Raw genomic sequence first — 23,267 nt, forward strand, 5'->3', positions numbered from 1 at the left:
CATGATTCCGACCCCTCTAACATCTTGAGAGCTTCCAGTTTTAGAGAGTGTGTAGCAAGCGGGAATAACATCAATTTCAGATCAGAACACAAAACTTTGGGGTCTGATGGCCAGAGGATTTCCCCGACCTGCGGGGTGTTCTAACGGGGGTACCGAGGCGGCGCACCTAAGAGAATGAGAAACAGACAAGGGACGCAAAGAATGGAGGCAAGACAAAGGGGTTTCTGATCAAGCCTCAAAACTTTATTTTTACAGCGTTCCTTATATGTGATTTCTAGAAGGGTGGATGCCTAGGAGGGGTGGGGGCTGACCTAGATAATTGGCTAAAGTCGTAACTATAGATAAAGGGTGTGGCAGTTGAAGGGCGGCTACAGAAGAAATGCTTTGTCCTCAGGCAAGAGGAGGTGGGCCTAGTTACAGTAACTTACTGAAGGTCAGAGTTAATCCTTTGACCGACTCTTGGTCCCTGACATCTCCTCCCTCTCTGTTTAAGAAACGGGAGTGGGCATTAATCGACCGAGGAGACATTGACCTGGTTCCTCCCGTGGGCTTTGCATACCCACCGTGTGTGGCTCTTGACATCTTTTGGGGAAGAGAGGCAGAGCCATTGTTTTTATCGATGTCAACCTCTATGCAAACCAGGTATACTCTCAGGGAAATCCAGAGGAGGTTGGAAAAATATCCCAACCTTCCCTTGCAATGCTTTGCTCTGCACCCGGTTCGATACCCATACCTCTGGCTCTGGCTAGAGCGTAGGTAAGCATCCCTCTGGTTAAGATGCTTTCCCCGTAGGGAAGGAGCGAGTCTGGGTCCGGAGGTGCTCGTGCTCTTGGTAAACCGAGCCCCACCTATCGGCCACTTCCAGGCGTTGATAATGAATCTGAATGGGTTTTGCTAAAGCTGAATCTATTTGCTGATTTACGAGGTCGGTTATTTTTCTAAATGCCCAAGGGCCAAATGTAACCAAGGATGGGGAGGAGGTAGGGGAGGAGTCCATTCTTGACGAGGTCTTCTTGTAGCTTCTTGATCTTGTCTCGGACGATGCCAGACTTGTTGGTGTAGAAGCAGCAACATTCCTGTAGAGCCAAACATATCCCTCCCTGTTCTGCCGTGAGCAAATCTAACCCTCTTCTATTTTGTAATCAATTTGGTCCTGAAGATCACTAATGGTCCCTGAAAGAGCTTGGACATCATCAATTAATTGATTAGAGAGTTTTGTGTAGGAGTGTATTGCTAATCCTAGACCTGCTGTGCCGGAAGCTACGGCTCCAGAGATCCCTAGACCAACGAGTAAGGGGATGAATTGGACAGCCCATTTACTACGCCCAGCAATGTAATCAAGACTGGGTAAGGGAACAGGCTCATCCCCTGGAATAATGGAGATGTCTGGGAGAATGTTAGCTTGTAATCAAAGTCCAGTCCAGTTTGTTGGCAGGGCTGTATAGGCTAGATTATTGCCACAAAGGAAAACTTGCCTGGGGGCAGGACATAGGGGCTCAGAGTAGTTAGTGATTTTGGAGCAGTTAGAAAAGGTTATAAATGGAATGTTCTTTGATAGCAGATAGAAAGGTTGAAACCTACGGGTTGAAGCCTGAAGGGGACATTAAGACTACAATTGGTACCTTCAGTGATGGAGGAATTGGATGCCGGAATAGCTGTAGGCATGGGAGTTCCAATAGTCATGCATAGCCAGCAGTCTCCAGCAAGGTGAGGGTTGGAGGCATTTAAAGCTATGAGAGTGGCTTCTCAGTGGTAATCTGTTGAACCCAATAGATATCAGAGGAACTGAAGGCAGAATCCAACCTAGGTTGTTGAATATTACTTTTATTGGTGGAGTTTAGGGGAAGTAAGATAAGCTGAGAATCTGCCCTGTGTAATCATTGTTAATGACCCCTGGGGTAACCTGCTAATGCCTGGGCGGGAAGGATCTGTTGTGGGACGAACCTGATGGCCCCTTGGTTCGGCACCGTGTTCGGGGCCAGGGGCTGGCCCCTCGAGAAGTTTCCCTGCCGGGGTGGAAGGGCTTTACCCTCGATATCTGTTTTTGAGTAACATTCCTTAGCCCAGTGGAAACCGCGTTGGCACCGAGGGCAAGCGGTCTTTGGGGGAGCCCGTGGTTGTTTGCCACTGGGGCAATACTTTATGAAGTGTCCTGGCTGTTTGCAATTAAAGCAGGTTTTTTGTTGTGTATTTGGCTGTTTTTGGGTAAAATTTTCTAGAGCCGCTCCTATAGCCAATCCAATGGCGTGGGAGGTACCTATTCCAGAGCAGAGTTTAATATAATCAGAGAGATTGCCACATCGATGAGGTCTTATGATCTCTTGACAGATAGGGTTAGCATTCTCATAAGCGAGATGCTTCACAAAGGCACTTTCCGTTTCACCTCCCCCCATTAATCTTTCAGCGGCGTCCGTGAGGCGGCTGATAAAATCACTGTAAGGCTCGTCAGCCCCTTGGCGAATTTTGGCTAGCGAGGTAGTGGCAGAATCCTTAGCGGGGAGACGGCGCCAAGCCTTAAGACCGGCGAGTTGGATTTGGGCTAGTAAACCAGGGGGAAATTTGGCCTGGACTTCATTGGTTTCATAGGGGGGTCTGCCAAGAAGTTTATCTCTGGTCCACGAGCGGGAGTTTTTACTTTCATTATTACGTTGGGCTGTTTCTCGGCAGTTTTCAACAAAGTCTGTACGCCAAAGGACATAATCACCTCCTGAAAGCGTGGCTCGAGCTAAGGATAGCCAGTCATTAGGTGTGAGCCATTTGTCACTTAAGCTTTCAAGAAGGGCGATGGTAAAGGGGGCCGTAGGGCCATAGTTACTGACCGCGGCTTTAAGATCTTTAAGATGTTTAAGATTAAGGCGGCGGTATTTTTGTTCAGATGTGTTTCCAGTAAGACAAAGCAGATTCCCTTACTCCTCGCGTCCTGAGGGACTCCTTAGGCCCACCGAGGAATACCTTGTGAGAACTGAGAGAGGTACCCATGTTGATGTGGGAGCTTCTCAATTCTTTGCCTCCTCCGCGTAAGCCTCTGGGACGTATAAACCCCGTGCCAGGTCAGCCCTGAGTTTCCAATGCCTAGGACAGTTGTCTCGTCAGCAATCTCTGTTTGCCCAAAGGCCCCTGCTCACGTATCATAGGTCGGGATGTATAAGCCCCATGCCAGGTTAGCGACCACTAAGACAGAGTGAGCTCAGGGTTTGCGAGAGACGTGACGAGGAACCAACCAAAGACAAATTACTCCTCAGAGTGATTCACTGGAGGTTGAATCGAGAAGCTCAAAGTGTCCATCAAAGGGGATAAAAACTAGTTCTCACAAGGAATTCACTCTTAAATCTTGTCTGAAAAGATCATCTGCAATACTCAACTACAATCAGATCATACTCACGGACGGGCAGCTCCGCGGCGATCAAGTGACAGAGTCTTCCTCGTGGCGTTCCACGGCGACTCAAGAGGGTGTCCGGCCGGACCGATGTGCAGATGTTCCCCGGAGAGCCGACTCTCGTGCCCCACGTCTGGGCGCCATTATTTCCCCGACCTGCGGGGTGTTCTAACGGGGGTACCGAGGCGGCGCACCTAAGAGAATGAGAAACAGACAAGGGACGCAAAGAATGGAGGCAAGACAAAGGGGTTTCTGATCAAGCCTCAAAACTTTATTTTTACAGCGTTCCTTATATGTGATTTCTAGAAGGGTGGATGCCTAGGAGGGGTGGGGGCTGACCTAGATAATTGGCTAAAGTCGTAACTATAGATAAAGGGTGTGGCAGTTGAAGGGCGGCTACAGAAGAAATGCTTTGTCCTCAGGCAAGAGGAGGTGGGCCTAGTTACAGTAACTTACTGAAGGTCAGAGTTAATCCTTTGACCGACTCTTGGTCCCTGACAAGAGGAGACTACAGAATTCAGGTTCCATCCGTCATAGTTACTGACTCATAGACCGGGAGCCCCAGTCCCCGTGCTCTTTCTCCCTCTACCAAATTCTCCACGGACGTTTCCAGGTTCAGGATCTTCATGGGGAGTGCTGAAACCCCCTCGCAGCCTCCTGTTGGTGAACCACAAGGCCCATATGTCTTTTTTTAAAATATATTTATTTATTTGTTAATTTTGTGAGAGAGGAAGGGAGAGGGAGAGAGAACAACATTGATGTGAGAGAGAAATATTGATCGGTTGCCTGACCGGGGATCGAACCTACAACCTGGGTATGTGCCCTGACAGGGAACTGAACCCGAGACCTTTTGCTGCCCAGGACTATGCTGCAACCACTGAGGCACACTGGCCGGGGCTACAAGGGCCATATTTAACGTGACTCTCCCCAGATAACTTCTTACACAGCTTCAGTCCACCCAGCCCTTTCATGACATACTGTTTTGCCTCATCCTCGTAGTTGGTCACGATTACAAATTTTAACCAATTATCTAGTCTTTCAAAAATAACTTTAAGTTTCTCCCACTAGGCTGGAGCTCCTTAGTGTGGCTGCCGTTAGACTGTCCATCCTTCCATCCATCAACAAAAGCTTGTGCTCAGTCCCAGGGAGAAATGTAATATGGCCCTTGGAATTCACAACTCAGTGGGAATAGCTAATCACTTCCAGCAGGAGAGAGAGAGTGTGTGTGTGTGTGTGTTTGGCGGGGGTTGGGGAGGGGGGTGGAGTGGCGCTCTCGCAACCTTTTCCAGTTCAGGCTGGCACTTCCGAGAGGAAGTGGATTTCAGACAGGGTATTTTTAGAGTTGTAGATTCACTTGCACAATTAGTTGCAAAGGAAGAGAGTTTTTCCCTGGCTGAGCCCTATTCTTTTTTTTACCAGCTGTTAATTTGTTAGGAAAGCTGCATATTTAACGTATACAAGTTTAATACTACATGTTCAGCAAAATGAAACAGAAGAAAGAAAGGAAACCCCGTGAGAGCAAGAGGCAGTTCTGCCCACTGTTCTGTCAGTGGCGTGCTCCCAGAATGCACCTGAGGAGTCAGCCGGCCACCAGTTGATCCTGGGCAGCAGGTGTCCATGAGTCTCTTGGAGTGCGTACATCCTGCTACACAGAGCGTGCTAAGTGCATAAAATATCTGGGGGGGAAGATATGCTCCCTAAATATAAGCCAATTACTTTATTTGGTTTCAGTCTCCAAAGGACATCCTCTTTAGAAATTTCAATGGCAATTTTCTAAACTAACGGACAGAAAATTTGTTCAACTGTTTCACAATCTAAATACACCTGAGTATCCAGCACCTGGCTAAAAAAATCACCGCAGAATATTATTAGCACCCAGAAGTCCCTATCCTGCCCCCAACCCCCCACCACCATTACTGTCCCCCAAGGGCAACCATTATTTTTGCCTGTTTTGAATTTCATGTAAATAGAATCATATAGTGCTAGAGGCCTGGTGTACGAAATTCATGCATGGAGCGGGGGGGTCTCCTCAGCCCAGCCTGCACCCTCTCACAATCCTGGACCGCTGACTTCTAATCGCTCACCTGCCTGCCTGCCTGGTTGCCCCTAACTGCCTGCCCTCTGCTGGCCTGATTGCCCCTCACTGCCTCTGCGTGCCGGCCTGATTGTCTCTAACTGCCCCCCCCCCACCAGCCTAGTCGCCCCCAACTGTCCCCCCACTGGCCTGATTGCTCCTAACTGCCCCCCCCGCCAGCCTAATAGCCCCCAACTTCCCCCCTGCTGGCCTGGTTGCCCCCAAGTGCCCCGCCCCCTGCTGGCCTGATCACCTCTTACCACCCCCCCTGCCAGCCTGTTTGCCCCCAAATGCCCCCCCCCCCGCCAGCCTGGTTGCCCCTCACGGCCCCCACACAGCCTGCTTGTTCAGTCGTTTGGTCGTCCCTCGGGCCAGCCCTGGGTGGCTGGGCATCCGGCATCTGAGGCTTTCCTGTGCCTCGGGCCAGCCCTAGGCGGCTGGGGAACTGAGGGGACTGGGCACCGCCATCTTTGAGGGCATGACAGTCAATTAGCATATTCCCTCCTTATTGGCTGTGGGCGCCACCATCTTTGCAATGGTGTGAGGGTCAATTAGCATATTCCCTCTTTATTAGATAGGATAGGCCATTTGTGTCTGGCTTCTTTCAGGCATTGTTAGATTTGTGAGATTCATCTGTGTCGTGAGATGAATATTTCACCCATTCTCAGTGCTGTGTGGTATTATGTGAACACGCCCCGATTTAAAAGTAAAACCTATTCTGTGGATAGGCATTTGGGTCGCTATTATGGACAGTGTTGCTATAAACGTTCTTGTACATATCTTCTGGTTAGTACATGTCTCTGTTGCGTATAACCCTTGGGTGAATTGGCAGGTCTAAGGTTGGCCTGAGCTTGAGTAGATGCTGCCAAAAGGCTTTCTCAAAGGCTGTGCCAATTGACACTCCCACCAGCAGGGTGTGAGGGCCTCAGTTGCTCCGCACCTTTCTAACACTTGATGTTTTCCGTCTTTTTTTCTTTCTTTCTTCTATTCTGATGGGAAATCTTGGCTTGATTTTCATTCCATTCACTGTCTTGAGAACATTCACACAGAAGCTGTTATTCTCTGATAATGTCGTTCAGCCTTGTGCAAGCGGCTCTCATCTGATGGGGGAGGGGTGTGGGCCTGGAGAACAATACGGTTCCAGGGGAAAGTGCCTGCTGAACTGATTCTGAAGGAAGAGGAGGAGCCAGCCAGGGGAAGAGAGGAGAGGAGCCATTGAGCAGAGGAATGTTATTCCATGTGTGAAGGCCCACAGTTTGGAGAGCACAGGGCGGGATTGGAGGGTTTGAGGAGCTGCATGTCTGAAACTGAGGGTGGGATGAGAGGTGGCTGGAGAGGCAGGCAGGATGGAGCATCACTCCTGGAAGCAGATAATATCGTATGGCAGGTGGACCATGACCAACATTTCCGAGCTCCCGGAGGAGACCTCAGGCAGACCTTAGCTAGATCCGTCTGAGGGTGTGGAGAGAAAGGTCACCGAAAGGAGCCCACTGACTCTTAGCTGAGTGAGAGGAAGCCATGCGGACATCAGAGAGCCATTGTGGCCGGAGAGCATCCTGGCCATTGCTAAGTGGTTTGGGCCTCATCTTCTCTCTCCGTTCAGAGCATCCGGTCTAAGGTGGAGCTGTCAGTCTGGGATCAGCCGGAAGACCTTAACCTCTTCTTCACCGCCACCTGCCAGGACGGCGTGTCCTACCCTGACCAGAGGAAGTGTGAGGGCCTGAAGATCGGGGACACGGTGAGTTCTCGCCCCTCTCCGTTTATATGGCACATTTAGCACTGACCATCATTCTTTGGCTTCTGATGACTTTTGTGACTTATCAGATTCTTTTAGGATTTTGCATTCTGTCTTCCTCATGGCAGGGCGGGGTTTCCTAAGTCTGCTCTGTGTTGTCATCTTTAAGGTTCCAGGTGGATCTGTTTAGAAGCCCCGTCAAGCCCTGGCCAGTGTGGCTCGGTTGGGCATCGTCCTGTGCACTGAAAGGTTGCTGGTTGGATTCCTGGTCAGGTCCCATGCCTGGGTTTTAGGCTCCATCCCTATAGGGGGCATGCAGGAGGCAGCCAAGCAATGTTTTGCTCTCTCATAGATGTTTCCCTCTCCCTTTCCCTTCCTGTCTCTAAAAATAAATAAAAAAATAAAATAAATAAAAAAGCCCAGTCAATAGATGACCTCAGTACATTGAGCCCTGTCTTCCTCAGTTGACATTGTGCCGTAGGTGTTTTACATCATTATTATTTCCAGTGGGCAGGGATGAAACCAGGTGGAAGAATATGGGCAGGGATCTGAGAGACCTGGCCTCATTCCTAGTCTTCTACAGCTCACTCTATGCTTTGGATAATCGGACCCTCACTTTTCCCTTCTGTAAAATATGAAGAAATCCACTCACCTCTTCTGTTTGGTGAAATGGAATGGATAACTTTACAGAGCAGAGGGCATGGAGGCCTTGTGTGCACTAAGTGGATATGACTGAGTGATGGGGAAGAAGCATTGTATGTCAAGATGTGTATCTGTGTGCCAAACCAAGGACTCGAGGGAGGCTAGACGGGTGATGAGGACACAGACGGAGCACTGGGCTCAGGCAGGCAGCGTGGACTCTAGGAAACAGCTCAGAAAGACGTAGGGAGAGGGCATGGCTGGTTACACCGCAGTCTTCCGGGTTTCTCACATTCCATAATTGATCCTTTCCTCCCTCCCCTTTCACAACTGCCCTTCATCCACTTTACAGCACACGGGCTTACCCCTCATCCATTGTAAACATGACCACGGTGCCTTGCCCCACCGAAAGAATAACTCAAGGTTATCCTTTGAGGGACTGGGTAACAAATCTTTTTCGAAGGCGGGTTTTTCCTCAAGCATCTTTGCTAAAAAAAAAAAAAGAAAAAAAAAGGAAAGAAAGAAAGAAGAAAAGAAAAAGTGAAAGAGGGCCTCCTCAAGTTGTCAGATATATCATTAAAAATGATTATTTATGGCATTACCTCAGAGGGCATTCAGGAATAGGATGATGTTGCTGTAACAAAACTTCTATTCCCATCTTCCTATTTATGTGAATAAGTTTTTTGGAGGGAGTGCTTTAATCTATATAAATAAAAAATAAGAATAGAATTGATACTGATCCCTGTCTTATTTAGCAAAAAAAGGATTATTATTTCACATATACGTGAACTATTGGGGTGGCAAAAGCCTCATAATCAAAGAGGCACTTCCAATAAAATTTATTTTTTTATTGTTTAAAGTATTACATATGTCTCTTTTTTCCTCCATCGACCCCTCCCCAGCCACTCCCACCCCCCCTAAAATTTTATTTTTAATGCTGGTCAAATTTAGCAACATATATGGTATCTCAAAAATGTATACACACACTTTGAATAATTATACAAGCAGTGTTTATTAAAATACATTTCATTTTCAAAATTGAGCTATCAGCTATTAAAGTGTGTATACATTTTTTGGGGGACACCCTGTATTTATGTTATTTTGATAAATTGGGTAATTAATCCAGATAATTAAAAAAAACCCACACACAAAAGCCTCGTAGTCACAGGGCCTATAGCAGCGGTCGCCAACCTTTCGGACCTCACAGACCACCAGTGGTCCGCGGACCACCGGTTGGTGACCGCTGGTCTAAAGAGATACTTGTGGAAAATGGAAAGAGGTAGAAATAACAACAACAACAACAACAAAACCCAAACATGTGAGTTTTATAGATCTGTGGGTGGAATATTGGGTGCAGTGCGTCAGGAAAGCTAAGGAATGATGTGTCAGAACCACCCAAACGGGGCCCTTTACCTGGAGAACCAACGCAAAGGAGCAGAGGAAGGGTGAGGCCACGCGGCACACGGACGCCTGGTTCACTCAGGAAGGCTCTTGGCAATTTCTAATGGCATCCTTGTGCATAAGTCAAATAACTGCCCTGGGAGGGAGACAACGTTATCATGTTGACAGATGAGAGACACTGAGGCACAAAGAATCGAATTAATTGCTCAGCGCACCACAGCCAGTAAGTAGCAAAGTGAGCGTTCAAAGCCAGGGCTCTCTGTCATCACCTTTACCGGGCGGGCCTCTGGGTGCCCGCGATTCTGCTCTGTGTCGTACCGATTTCAAAGGGCTCGTCTCAGAGCAAAGTATGATGACAAAGAACTGGGCCTCCACTCAGGGACCCCAGTTGATGGAGTGACTTTACACTCCTTCCACACACCTGCGGCTCAGGTGGGGATCGGGTGCTGCCCCCGTTGCTGCCGGCAGCCGAGATTCGGGGGTGTGATGACCTGCCCAAGACCGCCCAGCTAACACGCAGTGGACTTGCAACTCAAACCGCGGTCTTTTCACTCCGGACCAGCTATTCTCACTAGTCCTTGCCTCCTCATCGTGGAGGGAATAACACGAGTTACCGTCTCGTGGGAATTTGCAATGCGCCCAATACCGCGGCGGGGGCTTTACGGCTCCCTCTGCTTCCTGTGGTGACTGTGTCCGGGCAAAAGCAGAGAGGTGGCAGGGGTGAGGGACAAGGATGTCCTCAAAGAGAAATATTACATGAATAAGACCTTGAAAGCCCCCAGGCCAATGAGGTTCTCTTCTCCAGTGACTTCGGATCTCCCCCTCGTGTTCCTCCCCTCATCCCGACACCAGCCAGGACTGACTGACAGGCCCAGCCCTGGGAGCCGGTTTTCTCATGGACTGGCCTTGACAAAGCAGCATGCGGGCGGCCTGTGCGGCGAGCACTAACGCCCAGCACAAAGGACCCAGTGAGCTGCCCGCCGCGTCCCGTTCCTGTCCCTCCTCTGGGCTTTGTACCCTGTGCCCACCCGGCACTTTGTTTCCCTGTGCTCTGGTGGGCTTGGCACCGGGCAGCCCTGGGTGGGTGGGTTTGGGGTGGGGGCTGGGTGGCCCGTTTGAAAGAGTGGGTCAGACCGGCCGCCCTGCTGAGGAGCCAGGAGCATCCCAATGAGGGCTGAATAACAGGGCCGGGGCGGGAGGGAGGGCTGCTCTGTCCCTGACCTTCCTCTCCCGTCTCCGCGTGGGAGAATGGGGAGTCCAGGAACTGGGAGCCTTCCGTGCCAGTTGGAAGCCGTAATAACCAGGGAAGGCGCCTGCCCGACTCCGGTTTCTTTCCTGCTCCCGTAGGGAAATGGGCTCTGAAAGGGAGGGTCGCAGAACAGGTTTACTTGCTGCTCCCGAGTGCTTTTATGGCACTCCTGTGCCCAGCCGGACCCGGGGCTGGAGCAGCCGTTCCGTGGTCATCGGGGGGCCGGCTGCACGAAGGCCACTGGACCTGCTTGAAAGCTGGGTCCCCCGTGCTCCCCAGCCAGGCAGCCAGGGTGGGAGCTTTTCTAAATCCTGGGTGATCAGCTGCTAGCGCTGATTTGGGGGCTCCCCTCACCTCTCACTCACTCCCAGCAAACACAGACACATCAGCATTTCATTCTCTCTCTCTCTCTCTCTCCCCCTCTTGCCACCGTGCCCCGTGACACAGGCAAGATTTCCTGGGGGAGGTGACGCGCACAGATGGACACTCCCCCAGTCTCAGTAATTAAATGCCTCTGGCTGTTGGTCCAGGTCGCTCCTTTGTGGTTTATTCCACTTCTGACCCACAGATGCCGTTGGGGGCAGGGCTTTTCATGTAATACGTGCAGCAAAGCGCAGCCCTGGGGAGCAGGCCACGGAGCAAGTCACAGCTTCTCCCCGAGCAAGCTTCGGAAGAGGGGAGTCCACCTCCGCATGCTCCATGTCCCCGGGGAGGCTTCGGCTGGGCGCGGTCTCCCCTCCCTTCTCACCTGCAGGCCCCGGGTCACCCTGAGCCAGGCAGGAAGGTTTGGAGGAGCCTCTGGCCCTGGGGGGTCACCCTCTAGTCTCCACAGTGAGCCAGGCTGCCTCTCCCTCTGTACCCAGACGTGGACACTGGGCACCTGTCTCATTCCCACTTCCGGGAGGTACCATGCCAAGGAGAGCACAGGCCCAACCCTCCCCAGCTGGGAGACCCCATTTTACCTCTGGTAAATGAGAATGTCTCCTTCTAGGGCATGTGAGTGAACTGCTCGTGGAAGTGGCTGCACAGTGGGTGCTTGGCACCTGGGAGCTGTTAGTGTGTGTTGTCATAAGGCAGATTTCACTGCACGCTGAGTCCCCATCTTGTTACTGTGCCTCAGGGCCTTGGAACTTAGTCCTGAACTTGCTTTTGTCAGTCTCTCTTTTTGTCTCTTCCCGCCCTTTCCCCCCTTTCCCCCCCTCCTCCCCACACACAGACATGGAGGGTGGGCTACTCCCCAGTCTGCACTTGGCTTGCTTTCCCAGAGTCCTCTGACCCTGGCTCCTGGTCATGGTCCTCCGCTCACTGTCATCTCCTGTGACCCCCTTTGGCTAATGCTGACTCCTGGGCGTCTGCTGTGAGTTCCCCGAAGCCGTGGCTTGCTGCCCAGCAGGACTCTCTCCAGGACCTAGACAGCTGGGTCTGTCTTCCTCTTCAGTCTCTCACACCCCCACCCTCACCCCTTCTCCCGGGTGTCCCTAGATGTCACAGTATCTGAAAGGAAGCTTTTTAGAATTAGTCAAGATCCAAAAGTCATAGGGATCTATAGAACATTTAGAGAAAAATACGTTCCGTGTTCTCCAGAAGTACACATCATTACCTAAAGAGTGCCCTGTAAAGCAAGTTATTGGTGACTTTTTAAAACTCAGCTGTATTTCAGCCCAAATAATAGAATTAAGGATAACAATCATCAAAGGTGATTGCTAACCCATTTGAGCTTCGGAATGATCTGAGGAGACTTGGAAAATAAAGACATCTGGGCCAGACATGGTGAGCCAGTTTCTGGAGTGGGCCCGGGCCTCTGTCTGTGTAGGAAGCACCACCGTTTAGGGGAGAAGCACCACCGTCCAGAGGAGAAGCACCACCGTCCAGGGGAGAAGCACCACCGTCCAGAGGAGAAGCCCCACCGTTCAGGGAGAAGCACCACCGTCCAGGGAGAAGCACCACCGTTCAGGGAGAAGCACCACCGTCCAGGGAGAAGCACCACCGTCCAGAGGAGAAGCACCACCGTCCAGGGAGAAGCACCACCGTCCAGAGGAGAAGCACCACCGTTCAGGGAGAAGCACCACCGTCCAGAGGAGAAGCACCACCGTTCAGGGAGAAGCACCACCGTCCAGGGAGAAGCACCACCGTCCAGAGGAGAAGCACCACCGTTCAGGGAGAAGCCCACCGTTCAGGGAGAAGCACCACCGTCCGGAGGAGAAGCACCACCGTCCGGAGGAGAAGCACCACCGTTCACGGAGAAGCACCACCGTTCAGGGAGAAGCACCACCGTCCAGAGGAGAAGCACCACCGTCCAGGGAGAAGCACCACCGTCCAGGGAGAAGCACCACCGTCCAGAGGAGAAGCACCACCGTTCAGGGAGAAGCCCACCGTTCAGGGAGAAGCACCACCGTCCGGAGGAGAAGCACCACCGTCCGGAGGAGAAGCACCACCGTTCACGGAGAAGCACCGCCGTTCAGGGAGAAGCACCACCGTTCAGGGAGAAGCACCACCGTCCAGGGAGAAGCACCACCGTCCAGGGAGAAGCACCACCGTTCAGAGGAGAAGCACCACCGTCCAGAGGAGAAGCACCACCGTCCAGGGAGAAGCACCACCGTCCAGGGAGAAGCACCACCGTCCAGAGGAGAAGCACCACCGTCCAGGGAGAAGCACCACCGTCCAGAGGAGAAGCACCACCGTTCAGGGAGAAGCACCACCGTCCAGAGGAGAAGCACCACCGTTCAGGGAGAAGCACCACCGTCCAGGGAGAAGCACCACCGTCCAGAGGAGAAGCACCACCGTTCAGGGAGAAGCCCACCGTTCAGGGAGAAGCACCACCGTCCGGAGGAGAAGCACCACCGTCCGGAGGAGAAGCACCACCGTTCACGGAGAAGCACCACCGTTCAGGGAGAAGCACCACCGTCCAGAGGAGAAGCACCACCGTCCAGGGAGAAGCACCACCGTCCAGGGAGAAGCACCACCGTCCAGAGGAGAAGCACCACCGTTCAGGGAGAAGCCCACCGTTCAGGGAGAAGCACCACCGTCCGGAGGAGAAGCACCACCGTCCGGAGGAGAAGCACCACCGTTCACGGAGAAGCACCGCCGTTCAGGGAGAAGCACCACCGTTCAGGGAGAAGCACCACCGTCCAGGGAGAAGCACCACCGTCCAGGGAGAAGCACCACCGTTCAGAGGAGAAGCACCACCGTCCAGAGGAGAAGCACCACCGTCCAGGGAGAAGCACCACCGTCCAGGGAGAAGCACCACCGTCCAGAGGAGAAGCACCACCGTTCAGGGAGAAGCACCACCGTCCAGAGGAGAAGCACCACCGTTCAGGGAGAAGCACCACCGTCCAGAGGAGAAGCACCACCGTCCAGGGAGAAGCACCACCGTCCAGGGAGAAGCACCACCGTCCAGAGGAGAAGCACCACCGTTCAGGGAGAAGCACCACCGTCCAGAGGAGAAGCACCACCGTTCAGGGAGAAGCACCACCGTCCAGAGGAGAAGCACCACCGTTCAGGGAGAAGCACCACCGTCCAGAGGAGAAGCACCACCGTCCAGGGAGAAGCACCACCGTCCAGAGGAGAAGCACCACCGTCCAGAGGAGAAGCACCACCGTTCAGGGAGAAGCACCACTGTCCAGAGGAGAAGCACCACCGTTCAGGGAGAAGCACCACTGTTCAGGGAGAAGCACTGCAGATGGCATTTGGTCAGGGTGTGCCAGATCCCTGTCTGGATTTCCACAGTGCCCTGCTCCGAGGGCAGTGCTGGATGAATATAACCACACATGGCTCTGTTCTCAGTGGGAGGAGGGGAGTGAAAGAGTCGTGCTCTACTTCCTGGGAGAATCACACCAAGCAGTGCCCTCGCTTTCCTCCCATTGAAGCCGAGTGGGCAGCGAACAGGCATCTTTCCCGCCATCTGCCAGCTCGGTCCACCTTGCTGCCTGTTTCCAGGGCAACGCACAAGCAGCTTAGGGGTTAGCAAAGCTTCTTTACATGCTTTGTTTAAAAAGAAACAGTCTGGCCCTGCCGGTGTGACTCAGTGGTTGAGTATTGATTGACCCACCAACCAGGAGATCACCATTTGATTCCCAGTCAGAGCACAGGCGAGGGTTGCAGGCTCAATCCCCAGGAGGGGGCGTGCAGGAGGCAGCCAATCAATGTTTCTCATCATTGTTGTCTCTATCTCTCTATCCCTCTTCCTTCCTCTCTCTAAAATCAATAAAAATATATTTTAACAAATAGTCTGTCCACGTCTGTAGCACATTTCATCAGCCATGATTTCCTTACGACCTCAGGGTAGTGAGCTGATTATGAAAGATGCAGCTGTGAGGAGGAGGCGGGTATGCTGGGAGGGACCCTGTATCCTAATGTCCCTTCTCCAGCAGGAAGGAAACCTCTCTTCAGAGGGGTCTGTGGAACCCCGGGGCCCCTGCGCTCAGGGAGCATGTGACGCAGTGCCTGGTGCAGATTTTCAGAATGGAGATGGAGACAGGATAGGATATAGGTGAAAAGAAAGGGGAGAAAAGAACGCTTGCGTGAGTCTTTCTGCTTTCCTGTGGAAGCCATTTCCTCAGAGTCATGAGGATTAAGAGATCACGAACGTTCAGGACCAAGCACCATGCCTGGCAAATGTGCAGGAGCTTGCTGACCTGGGCCTCTTCCTCCGGGGCCGTGTGCGTGGACAGGGCCGGGCGTAGCACAGCTCTCCCGTGAGGCCTCAGAGCAACCGCTCTTGGGCGGGGCCCTGGGTGAATGGGAGGCCGAAGCAGATACCCTGACTCACTGTGCCCACCATGTCCCCTCTCTTCTTTCTGCCCAGGCATCCTTCGAAGTGTCGGTGGAGGCGCGGAGCTGCCCGGGCAAACACGCGGAGCACACGTTCACCCTGCGGCCCGTGGGGTTCCGGGACAGCCTGGAGGTGGGGGTCACCTACAACTGCAGGTGTGGCTGCAGCGCGGGGCAGGAGCCGGACAGCCCCCGGTGCAGCGGGAACGGCACCTACGTCTGCGGTCTGTGTGAGTGCAACCCCAGCTACCTGGGCAGCAGGTGCGAGTGCCAGGAAGGGGAGAACCCGAGCGGGCACCAGAACCTGTGCCGCGAGGCGGAGGGCAAGCCGCTGTGCAGCGGGCGCGGGCAGTGCAGCTGCAGCCAGTGCTCCTGCTTCGAGAGCGAGTTCGGGAAGATCTACGGGCCTTTCTGCGAGTGCGACAACTTCTCCTGTGCCAGGAACAGAGGCGTCCTCTGCTCAGGTAGGCACCCCGGGCGAGCGCTTCTGCTCTGAGGCAGGCCCAGTCCCCGGTGCTGTGAGGACATCCCCCAAAGCATGCCTTTACCTTACTACCCCTGTCCTCCTGGGAGGCAGCAGGGCAAGCCTTGCCCACCACCAGGCGGGGGGGCGGGGGGGCGGGGACCAGCGTGTCAAATGCAAAAGCAGGAGAAGGCGCCGCCACATGTCGTGGGCTCTCGGCGTCGGAGGCCTTTGTCACGGCTCACCCAGGACTTGCCTGCACAGCATTCCTGGCAGGTAGATGTTCCGCCTCTTCTTGATTGCTCACTGCGGCTGGTAGTGGTGAGTCCCGTGTCGGTTGTCGCGTTCATCTCTGATCGCTGCTTTAACGAGTTACCAGTGACTTAGTGGCTGAGGACGACACAGGTTTATTCTGTTACAGTTCTGGAAGTCAGAAGTCCGAGATGGGTGCCACTGGACTACGGTCCGGGTGTTGGCAGGGCTGCGCTCCTCCTAACGGCCCTGGGGGAGAACCCACTCCCAGCCTTTCCTGGTTCCTGGGAGCCACCAGCATCCCTGGGCCTGTAGCTCCCGCCTCCATTTCCAAAGCAAGCGGTGCAGCGCCCGCGGACGCCACATCTCTCTGACGCTCCTGCCTCCCCACTGAAAGGGTCATCCAGGAAAGTCTCCCACCCCCAGGTCCTTGACTTAATCGTAGCTGCAAAGCCCCTTTTACCACTTCCGGTCACACAGACGCAGCTCCGGGGATGAGGCCATGGACATCTTTGGGGGGCCATGTTCTGCCTCCCACGTGGTTTGAAAGCTTCTTATATTGAACAAAAAACTGTTCCTCAATTACTTTTCCCCAGTGGTTTACAGTCTAGATCCTCTCTCCACGGGACAGCCGGTCAAACACCTGGAGTGTCTTTATGTTTCTCTGCCCTCCTCCAGGCCGCTCCGGGAGGGCCTGTCGTTTTGTGCCGTGTGCTTCCCAGACGGGGGCGCGGTATTTGTCCTTCCGCGTCACGGGGCTCAGCCCGGGGCTCGGCGGGACATTAGCTTCCTGTGGTCTGCCCAGGCCACTCCCGTCAACACATCGTAGCGATACCTTCACTTTTCTGTTCGACAGTCACATTACACTGTTGAGCTTGTTTTTAACTTGACTACCAACATTTGGAGCTCTTAAATTTTGTTTGAAGTACAACCCAGCCAAGTTTTTATTGTGTCATGTTTGAGCACTTGGGTTTTTTAATCTGGGCATAGGACTTTACATGGACTCCAGAGGGATTACAATTGGGCAGTTCCCATTCTGGGAGTTGTATGCTGATGAGATAGGGTAGGGCAGTAGTCAGCAAACTCATTAGTCAACAGAGCCAAATATCAACAGTACGACGATTGAAATTTCTTTTGAGAGCCGAAAACCGACTTCTGCGCATGGGCCACGAAGTTTCAATCGCACTGTCCGTGCGCGCGCACGTGGTATTTTGTGGAAGAGCCACACTCAAGGGGCCAAAGAGCCGCATGTGGCTCGCGAGCCGCAGTTTGCCGACCACTGGTGTAGGGTCATGTCTCCGGAGGGCCATTCCATCCCACACGAGGCCACTGCACATAGAGGAACCAGAACAGCTGTAGGTGGGACCGTAGTGTCGTCTGCTGTGGGTCCTGTTGTGTATTCCGTGTGTATTCTCTTGTCTCCGGGATTCCTTCCCGAGAAAGGCTTCCAGTTGGGAAGCGTTGCTCTGAAAGGAACTTAGAGTGCAGCAGGGGAGATAAAGCACAGATACGTGAAGCCAATCACAGCATATAAATGAGCTGTCCCTGTGGGCGGACGAAGCCAGTGCTGAGGGCTGCACAGATGTGGGTCGGCAAGTGAGGCCTCCCAGGGCTGACCACACCGTGAGACACGCCTGAGTGCACCCATGGGTGCAGTGGGACCAACATGCTCCAAAGTTGGAGTTGCTCCAGAAAGTGCAGGACACCGGAATGCCACAGAAGTGTTAGGGTTTGATGTGCTGAACATGCAGCAGGGGCCCACTCTCTCCCCGTCCAGGGATGATGGATTGGAGTAACTGGCTGGATCCGGCAGGGTTAGCAGAAAACATGCTTAGGATCAGGCAGACCTGGCTCTGGTTCCAGTAACACCACACGCTGCTGGGTCACGTGGGCACAGAGTTGTTCTGAGCAACAGGAGAATGTAGAGGAAGCACCTAGCTCATTGCCTGGCACAAAAGGAGGGCGCGCTGACCCCCGACTCTCTTGAGAGTCAGTGCCACACAGCTCTGGGAGCCGCAGTTGCTGATGTGGGGGGGAGGGGCAGCTTCCCTCTCCTGCGGGGGTGGAGGCACCCTCTCCCCACCCCCACCCTCGAGTCCCCCTGTAAATCTCTGGCTTGCCTAGGAGTCCCAGCAGGGCTGGAGTCCCAGCGGTGGGATGGAGTTCCAGTCCCTGAGCAGCTACCATAAAAGCTCCAGGGAGCCTGGCAGTGTCTGCAGTTGGCTTTCAGCAGTGTTTGTTTTGTTTTTAAACATTTTAGCAAATATTTTCACAGAACCGTCACTCCTTTCCCCTCAGGAGCCAGAAATAATCCTCTGATAGGTCCTCATCCAGAGGCTGCTGCGTCTGTGCTGCCGGGAAGCCAGGGCTTCCAAGTCAGTGACATGCACGCTCCGTCCCCACAGTTTATCCGCCTACTGCGCGGGCTGTCCTGGACTCAGCGCTGCTGTCTCTAACGAGGCCAACACCCCTCGTTTCTGCATTGTTTTGAGAATTGTTGAGAATGGAAGAAGGCGTAGATACAGGGCCTGGCCTGGGGGTTGGCAGGAAACAGCCCATCCCATGCGTACAGAGGCCTCCTCTCCCTCTCAGATGTGACTGAATGGGCCCCGCGCTGCGTGCTGGAGGTGAAGGGCGGGTGCTGGATGAGGAGTGCGTGGCCTCAGTAGTGAAACCTCGTCACTTTGGAAGCAGGAATTGTCTTGCCTGTGGCTGAGTGGAAGTGCAGCTCTTTGGCTGCAGAACGCACAGTTCCGAGTTAGTCTTGCCCTTCAGTCTGCCAGCCCAGTGCTCTCACTCCCCGCTCCCTCCGTGCAGCCCTGCGGTGGAGACACGGAGGTTCGAGAAGCCTTTCCGGTCCCACGTGCACGATGCTTCAAGTCACTACCTCCCGAGATTGCTGGCATGGGGTGTCTTTTCCCCCACACTGGCAACGCCATGCACATTCTTAAAGAACGGAAAAATACCAGGAAGTTGAAGGATGTGTGGTCATACTGTGCCGTCCGTCTCCTTGGTGACCGGGACTGATTGGGACACCTGGTGAGCCAGATAAGGAACTTCTGTCACCCTCACTGGTTCGCATGTGCACAGTCAAGAGCATGACTAGTTAGGTGGGGGGGTCCTGCTGGGGTCTGGAATGTTCTGAAGAGGAGAAAGAAAGATATTCATAATCCCATCACTCATGCTTTAAGAGTTAGTATTTTTCCTTCTGAACTTTTCTCGAAGTTAGTGTGTGTCTGTGGCCTTGTACAGTTTTGTGTCTTGCTCCTCCCCGGCTCCCCTCCATACTGTTACATTCTAAGAAGTGCCGGAAGTTCAGTTATTTTACTCCATCGTCGACTAGGCCATTTTGACGCTTTCCATCGCATCCCCGGCAAGCCTCCTTCCCCCCTTCACTTTAAAGCAACAACGAGTTGAGACGTAAAGCTTTCCAAGTCCTCCTGGGGAAAGAAAGCAGTTTCTGGAATGAGGTCACTGTTGTTTTGATTATTGAGGCAGCACAGAAACGAGCCAGCTCCGGGCAGGACTTCACAACACGCCCAGGCAGCGGCTCCTCGAGCATCCATGCAGCTCCCAGCTCTCCGTTCCTTCCTTGTCTCTCAAACTCCACCGAAGGTGGCTGTGAGCGGGTGTGGGAGGGTCTCCCTTCCTCGGTTCCTCTGCATCCGTGGCCAAGGGCTTGGAGCTCCCACTCTGGGGTTGTGCGTGTTGGTTTTGAGCTCTTGGGCTGCTGCTCCATTTGGGGTTTTTGTGGGAGAAGTCTGTTTCCCAATAACCACTTGGTCCTGAAGATGCTGACTCAGACTCCCGGGCAGCTGACATCAGCGTTCTCTCAGTCTTCCTCACCCCTGGGCCCTGCAGCCCATCCTGCAAGGGGACTGCGGTTGTGGTTTGTCTTCAGATGGGGGTGGAGGTAGAGCCAGGGCCGGAACTGCTGGGACAACTCCCTCCATTTCTCTCTGGTCTTTCCGTCTATGAGAGGCTTAGAGTCCGTCCCCCCAGCTCCCCCACCCAGAGCCAGGACCGAGGGAGAAATGCAAGCAGTTACGGGTTTGTAGGAGGTCACACACCATAAAAATTAGCAGTGAGGCAGATCAGACTAAGGCCTGGAAGCAATTGGACAGCCATGCTATTGCTCTGTGGCACAGTCACGGGGACGCGTGGGCAGCCAGGCTGGTGTGTCTCCCTCTGGTTTCTGGAGGCAGCAGAACTCGGAGAAGAGTTCTGTCCACAGACGGTTCCTGTGTGTGCAGAGCGAGCTCCAGGGGCCATCGGGCGGGTTTCTGTTCTCTTGAGCCTCATAAAGTGTTGCTGATAGAATATGGGAAGCTGTTTTTACTGCAATAAAATATTATTGCTCAGACTTTGTCGCTCTTTTCTGGTTTCTGCACCCAAACAGTGCATTTCCTGGGATTCGAGTTACTCCTTTAGGGTAAACGGTTGAGTGTCTGTACTTAAAATGACCGCACTGGGGTATAATGAGTAACTTGCTGATGGTCAGCCTGCTTCTTGGGGTTCACATATTGAGAGAATTTAAATCAAGTAGGATATAGAATTTCTAACAGCACCCCTTTGGTGATGTGACTGTGAGATCCCCCAAGAAATCTAAATAAATTCTCATATATTTTACTGCACCTAACAGGCTATTTGGGCAGTTTATCCAGTATATAGATATATTATATAGATAATACCCTTTAATATGTGGCAGGTCAAGAGGCATCTGCAGTTCTCTCCCAAACGTTAAAAAAAAAAAAAAAAAAAAAGGGAGAACTACACAGCGACACTAGTGTTGGCAGTCCCAGCGGCAGAGCCGACACCTAAGCTTACGCTCTGGGCCAGGGTGCTGGTTTCCAGAAGGCTCACAAGGTTCTGCGAGACCTGCCCGGTTAAAAGTGCCTCTGACAGTGTGGCCTGGTTCTGGACTTCTTGATTCTTGCCAATGAAACACTTCCTGTGGCGACAGTTATCCCGATATGTTTATGAAAGAACTTCTCACCATATTTGTACCGTTTTCTTCAGAAATGCCATTTTCACGGCCCGGTGGCCACTGCCGAGGCTATGGCGCAGAGCTGCCTCCGTCACTCCATGGCACTGTGCGTGTCTTGTCAGTGACCTGTTCCAGGACCATCTCCAGGGTGGCTCCATGGCAAAGGACTCCACTCCCACAGTACCTTTCGAATGAGCCAAGATTTGACATATTTTATTTCCCAGGAAAGGGGCTGCTTGGTGGGATGGCTCCCACTGTGTGCCCCAGGTGGGAGGCCTAGAAAGTTCTTCCCACAAATATTAATCTCTGCTCAGTTTGTTCATGGTTACCAGCTGCTGTTTGTAAATATGAGGATGCAAAGTATAGGTGTTTTTTCTAGATAAAGTGCCCCTCTCCCTCAGAGGCATGTGCCACCAGCAGGTGCCCTCACCTGGTGGGGGTAAACGCTACCTCTCCGCAGAGGCCGTGAGGTTCACATCCCATTTTGGAGGACTGAGGATACGCTGGCTCTGAGAGCAGAACGTGCGACAGAATTCTTCAGTGACTATGATTATGAGGAATAATATACCCATTCAAGATGTTTCCACCAGAGAGCATTTCACAGAGTGGTTGAGGACCAGGGCATGTTCACATCTGGATTCGAAGCCTGGCAGTGCCCTTCTGCCTGTGACCTTAGACTCTCCGGGGACCCTCTCTGACAGATGCCCCAGAGGGTCATCATGAGCATCAAGTAGGGTCCTCCTGTGAAACCTCCGGCAGGGATATTGTGTAAATGCTATTACCTGCCCACCCCCTTCCCGGAAGAACATTTTCTTACACACAGATAAGCACCAGAGAGATTCATGGCATTAAAGCATGTTGGTGTTGGAAGTTCTCAATGGGTATCCCATGGTTAGGACTTCTCTAACTATAACATCTGTATCCAGACATTGCTCAAGTTCAATTGAAAGTCAAAAAGGAACCAAAATGTAGGGCGCCCCCCCATCATATAAGGACACAATGCATCTTTCAGACCAGTCACCTGCACCAGGCACGCTAGGCTGCTCAGAGCTGGAGTCAGCTAGCTGCCACCGCTTGTCACTGGAGAGAGCTCTTTGGGAAAACCCGAGTTTAATAAGTCTCTGATCTTAGCCAGTGCAGCCACAGACATGGGAACAATGCTCTCTCTCACGGAGGGGCACCTGGTTTTCAGTAGGGTGCTGCTTTCTTCTCAGTCCACATGAGCTCATTGAGCAACCCTCATAGGCCGAGTGGGACTGGGTGCCTTGGGTGCCGAGTTGGAGTTGCTTGTGGTCTTGAATTAATTTCTTAATTCCCTGGAATTTTCCACTTCTCAGAAGCTTTCTGGGGTTGAGGAATGAGGATCTGAACCCTTTAAGCTTCTCCCCTCACCATCCAGATTTATATGGGACAGGAAGTGTTGGGAAGCCGCTTTGAGAACCTGCCCCGTTCCATGCTCCTCTCTTAGCTCTGGGAACGGAGTTTTCTTACTGCCCTTCCTCACTGCTCAGATCTTGTTTAGAAACATCTTATGCAACAATTCGCCAGTGATTGTGAAAATGGAGTAATCCAAGCATGGGATCTCACCTCACTGCCCTTCTCTCTCTACTTGGAAAGGGAAGTATGGGAGCAGGAGGACTCGATGCATGCCTTTAAACTTCAGGCCTGGTCCTCAAGGTCATGAAGTTTGGCTTGTGAAGGAAAAATGAAATTCCAAAAGCATAGGGAAATCCTAGGAACACATGTGAATGTCATGTATAGATTTGGGTGGTATACCTTCTTTTTCTTTCTTTCTTTTTTTAATCCTCACTGGAGGATATTTTTCCTCCCACTGATTTCTAGAGAACATGGAAGGGAGGAAGGAGGGGGAGAGAGAGAAACATCCACGTGAGAGAGACACATTGATTGGTTGCCTCCCACCTGCGCTCCTACTGGGACTGGGGAACCTGCAACTGAGGTACGTGCCCTTGACCAGGAATCGAACTTGCAACCCTTTGGTCTGTGGGCTGATGCTCTAACCACTGAGCAAATCCAGCCAGGGATAGCTTTTTGATATTACAGAAGAACATGTTAGGAAAACTTTAATTTTTAGTTAAATTGAAAACTATGGGAGACCTCTGTGACTGAAAGAGTTATTTCTAAGGTCCTTTTGGTTCCATTTCTTGGGTGTCGAGCCGCCACTTTGAGTTTGCTCTTGATTTTGGAAACTGTGACATCATTGATTGCAAGCCTCTGCTGCTCAGTGCCTCTGGCCGGGTGGGGCGGCATTGGATGGAGCCCTGTTTTCCTTCAGGGTGAGTGTCTGTGACTCTCGGAACTCT

The 23,267-nt window shown here is 52.5% G+C and overlaps 1 protein-coding gene across 2 annotated transcripts in view; it reads left to right on the forward strand.

Annotated features, from left to right (window-relative positions):
- ITGB5 (integrin subunit beta 5) overlaps window positions 1–23,267 on the forward strand; it is a 116,543-nt gene that overhangs the window by 69,909 nt on the left and 23,367 nt on the right. For both annotated transcript variants that reach the window (XM_008155507.3, XM_054713907.1), the window contains 2 exons: window positions 7,054–7,188; window positions 15,279–15,708. In XM_008155507.3, coding sequence (XP_008153729.2) covers window positions 7,054–7,188; window positions 15,279–15,708 — 565 coding nt within the window. The remainder of the gene's footprint in view (window positions 1–7,053; window positions 7,189–15,278; window positions 15,709–23,267) is intronic.

This window comes from Eptesicus fuscus, chromosome 3, assembly GCF_027574615.1.
Source record: "Eptesicus fuscus isolate TK198812 chromosome 3, DD_ASM_mEF_20220401, whole genome shotgun sequence".
Classification (NCBI taxonomy): domain Eukaryota; kingdom Metazoa; phylum Chordata; class Mammalia; order Chiroptera; family Vespertilionidae; genus Eptesicus; species Eptesicus fuscus.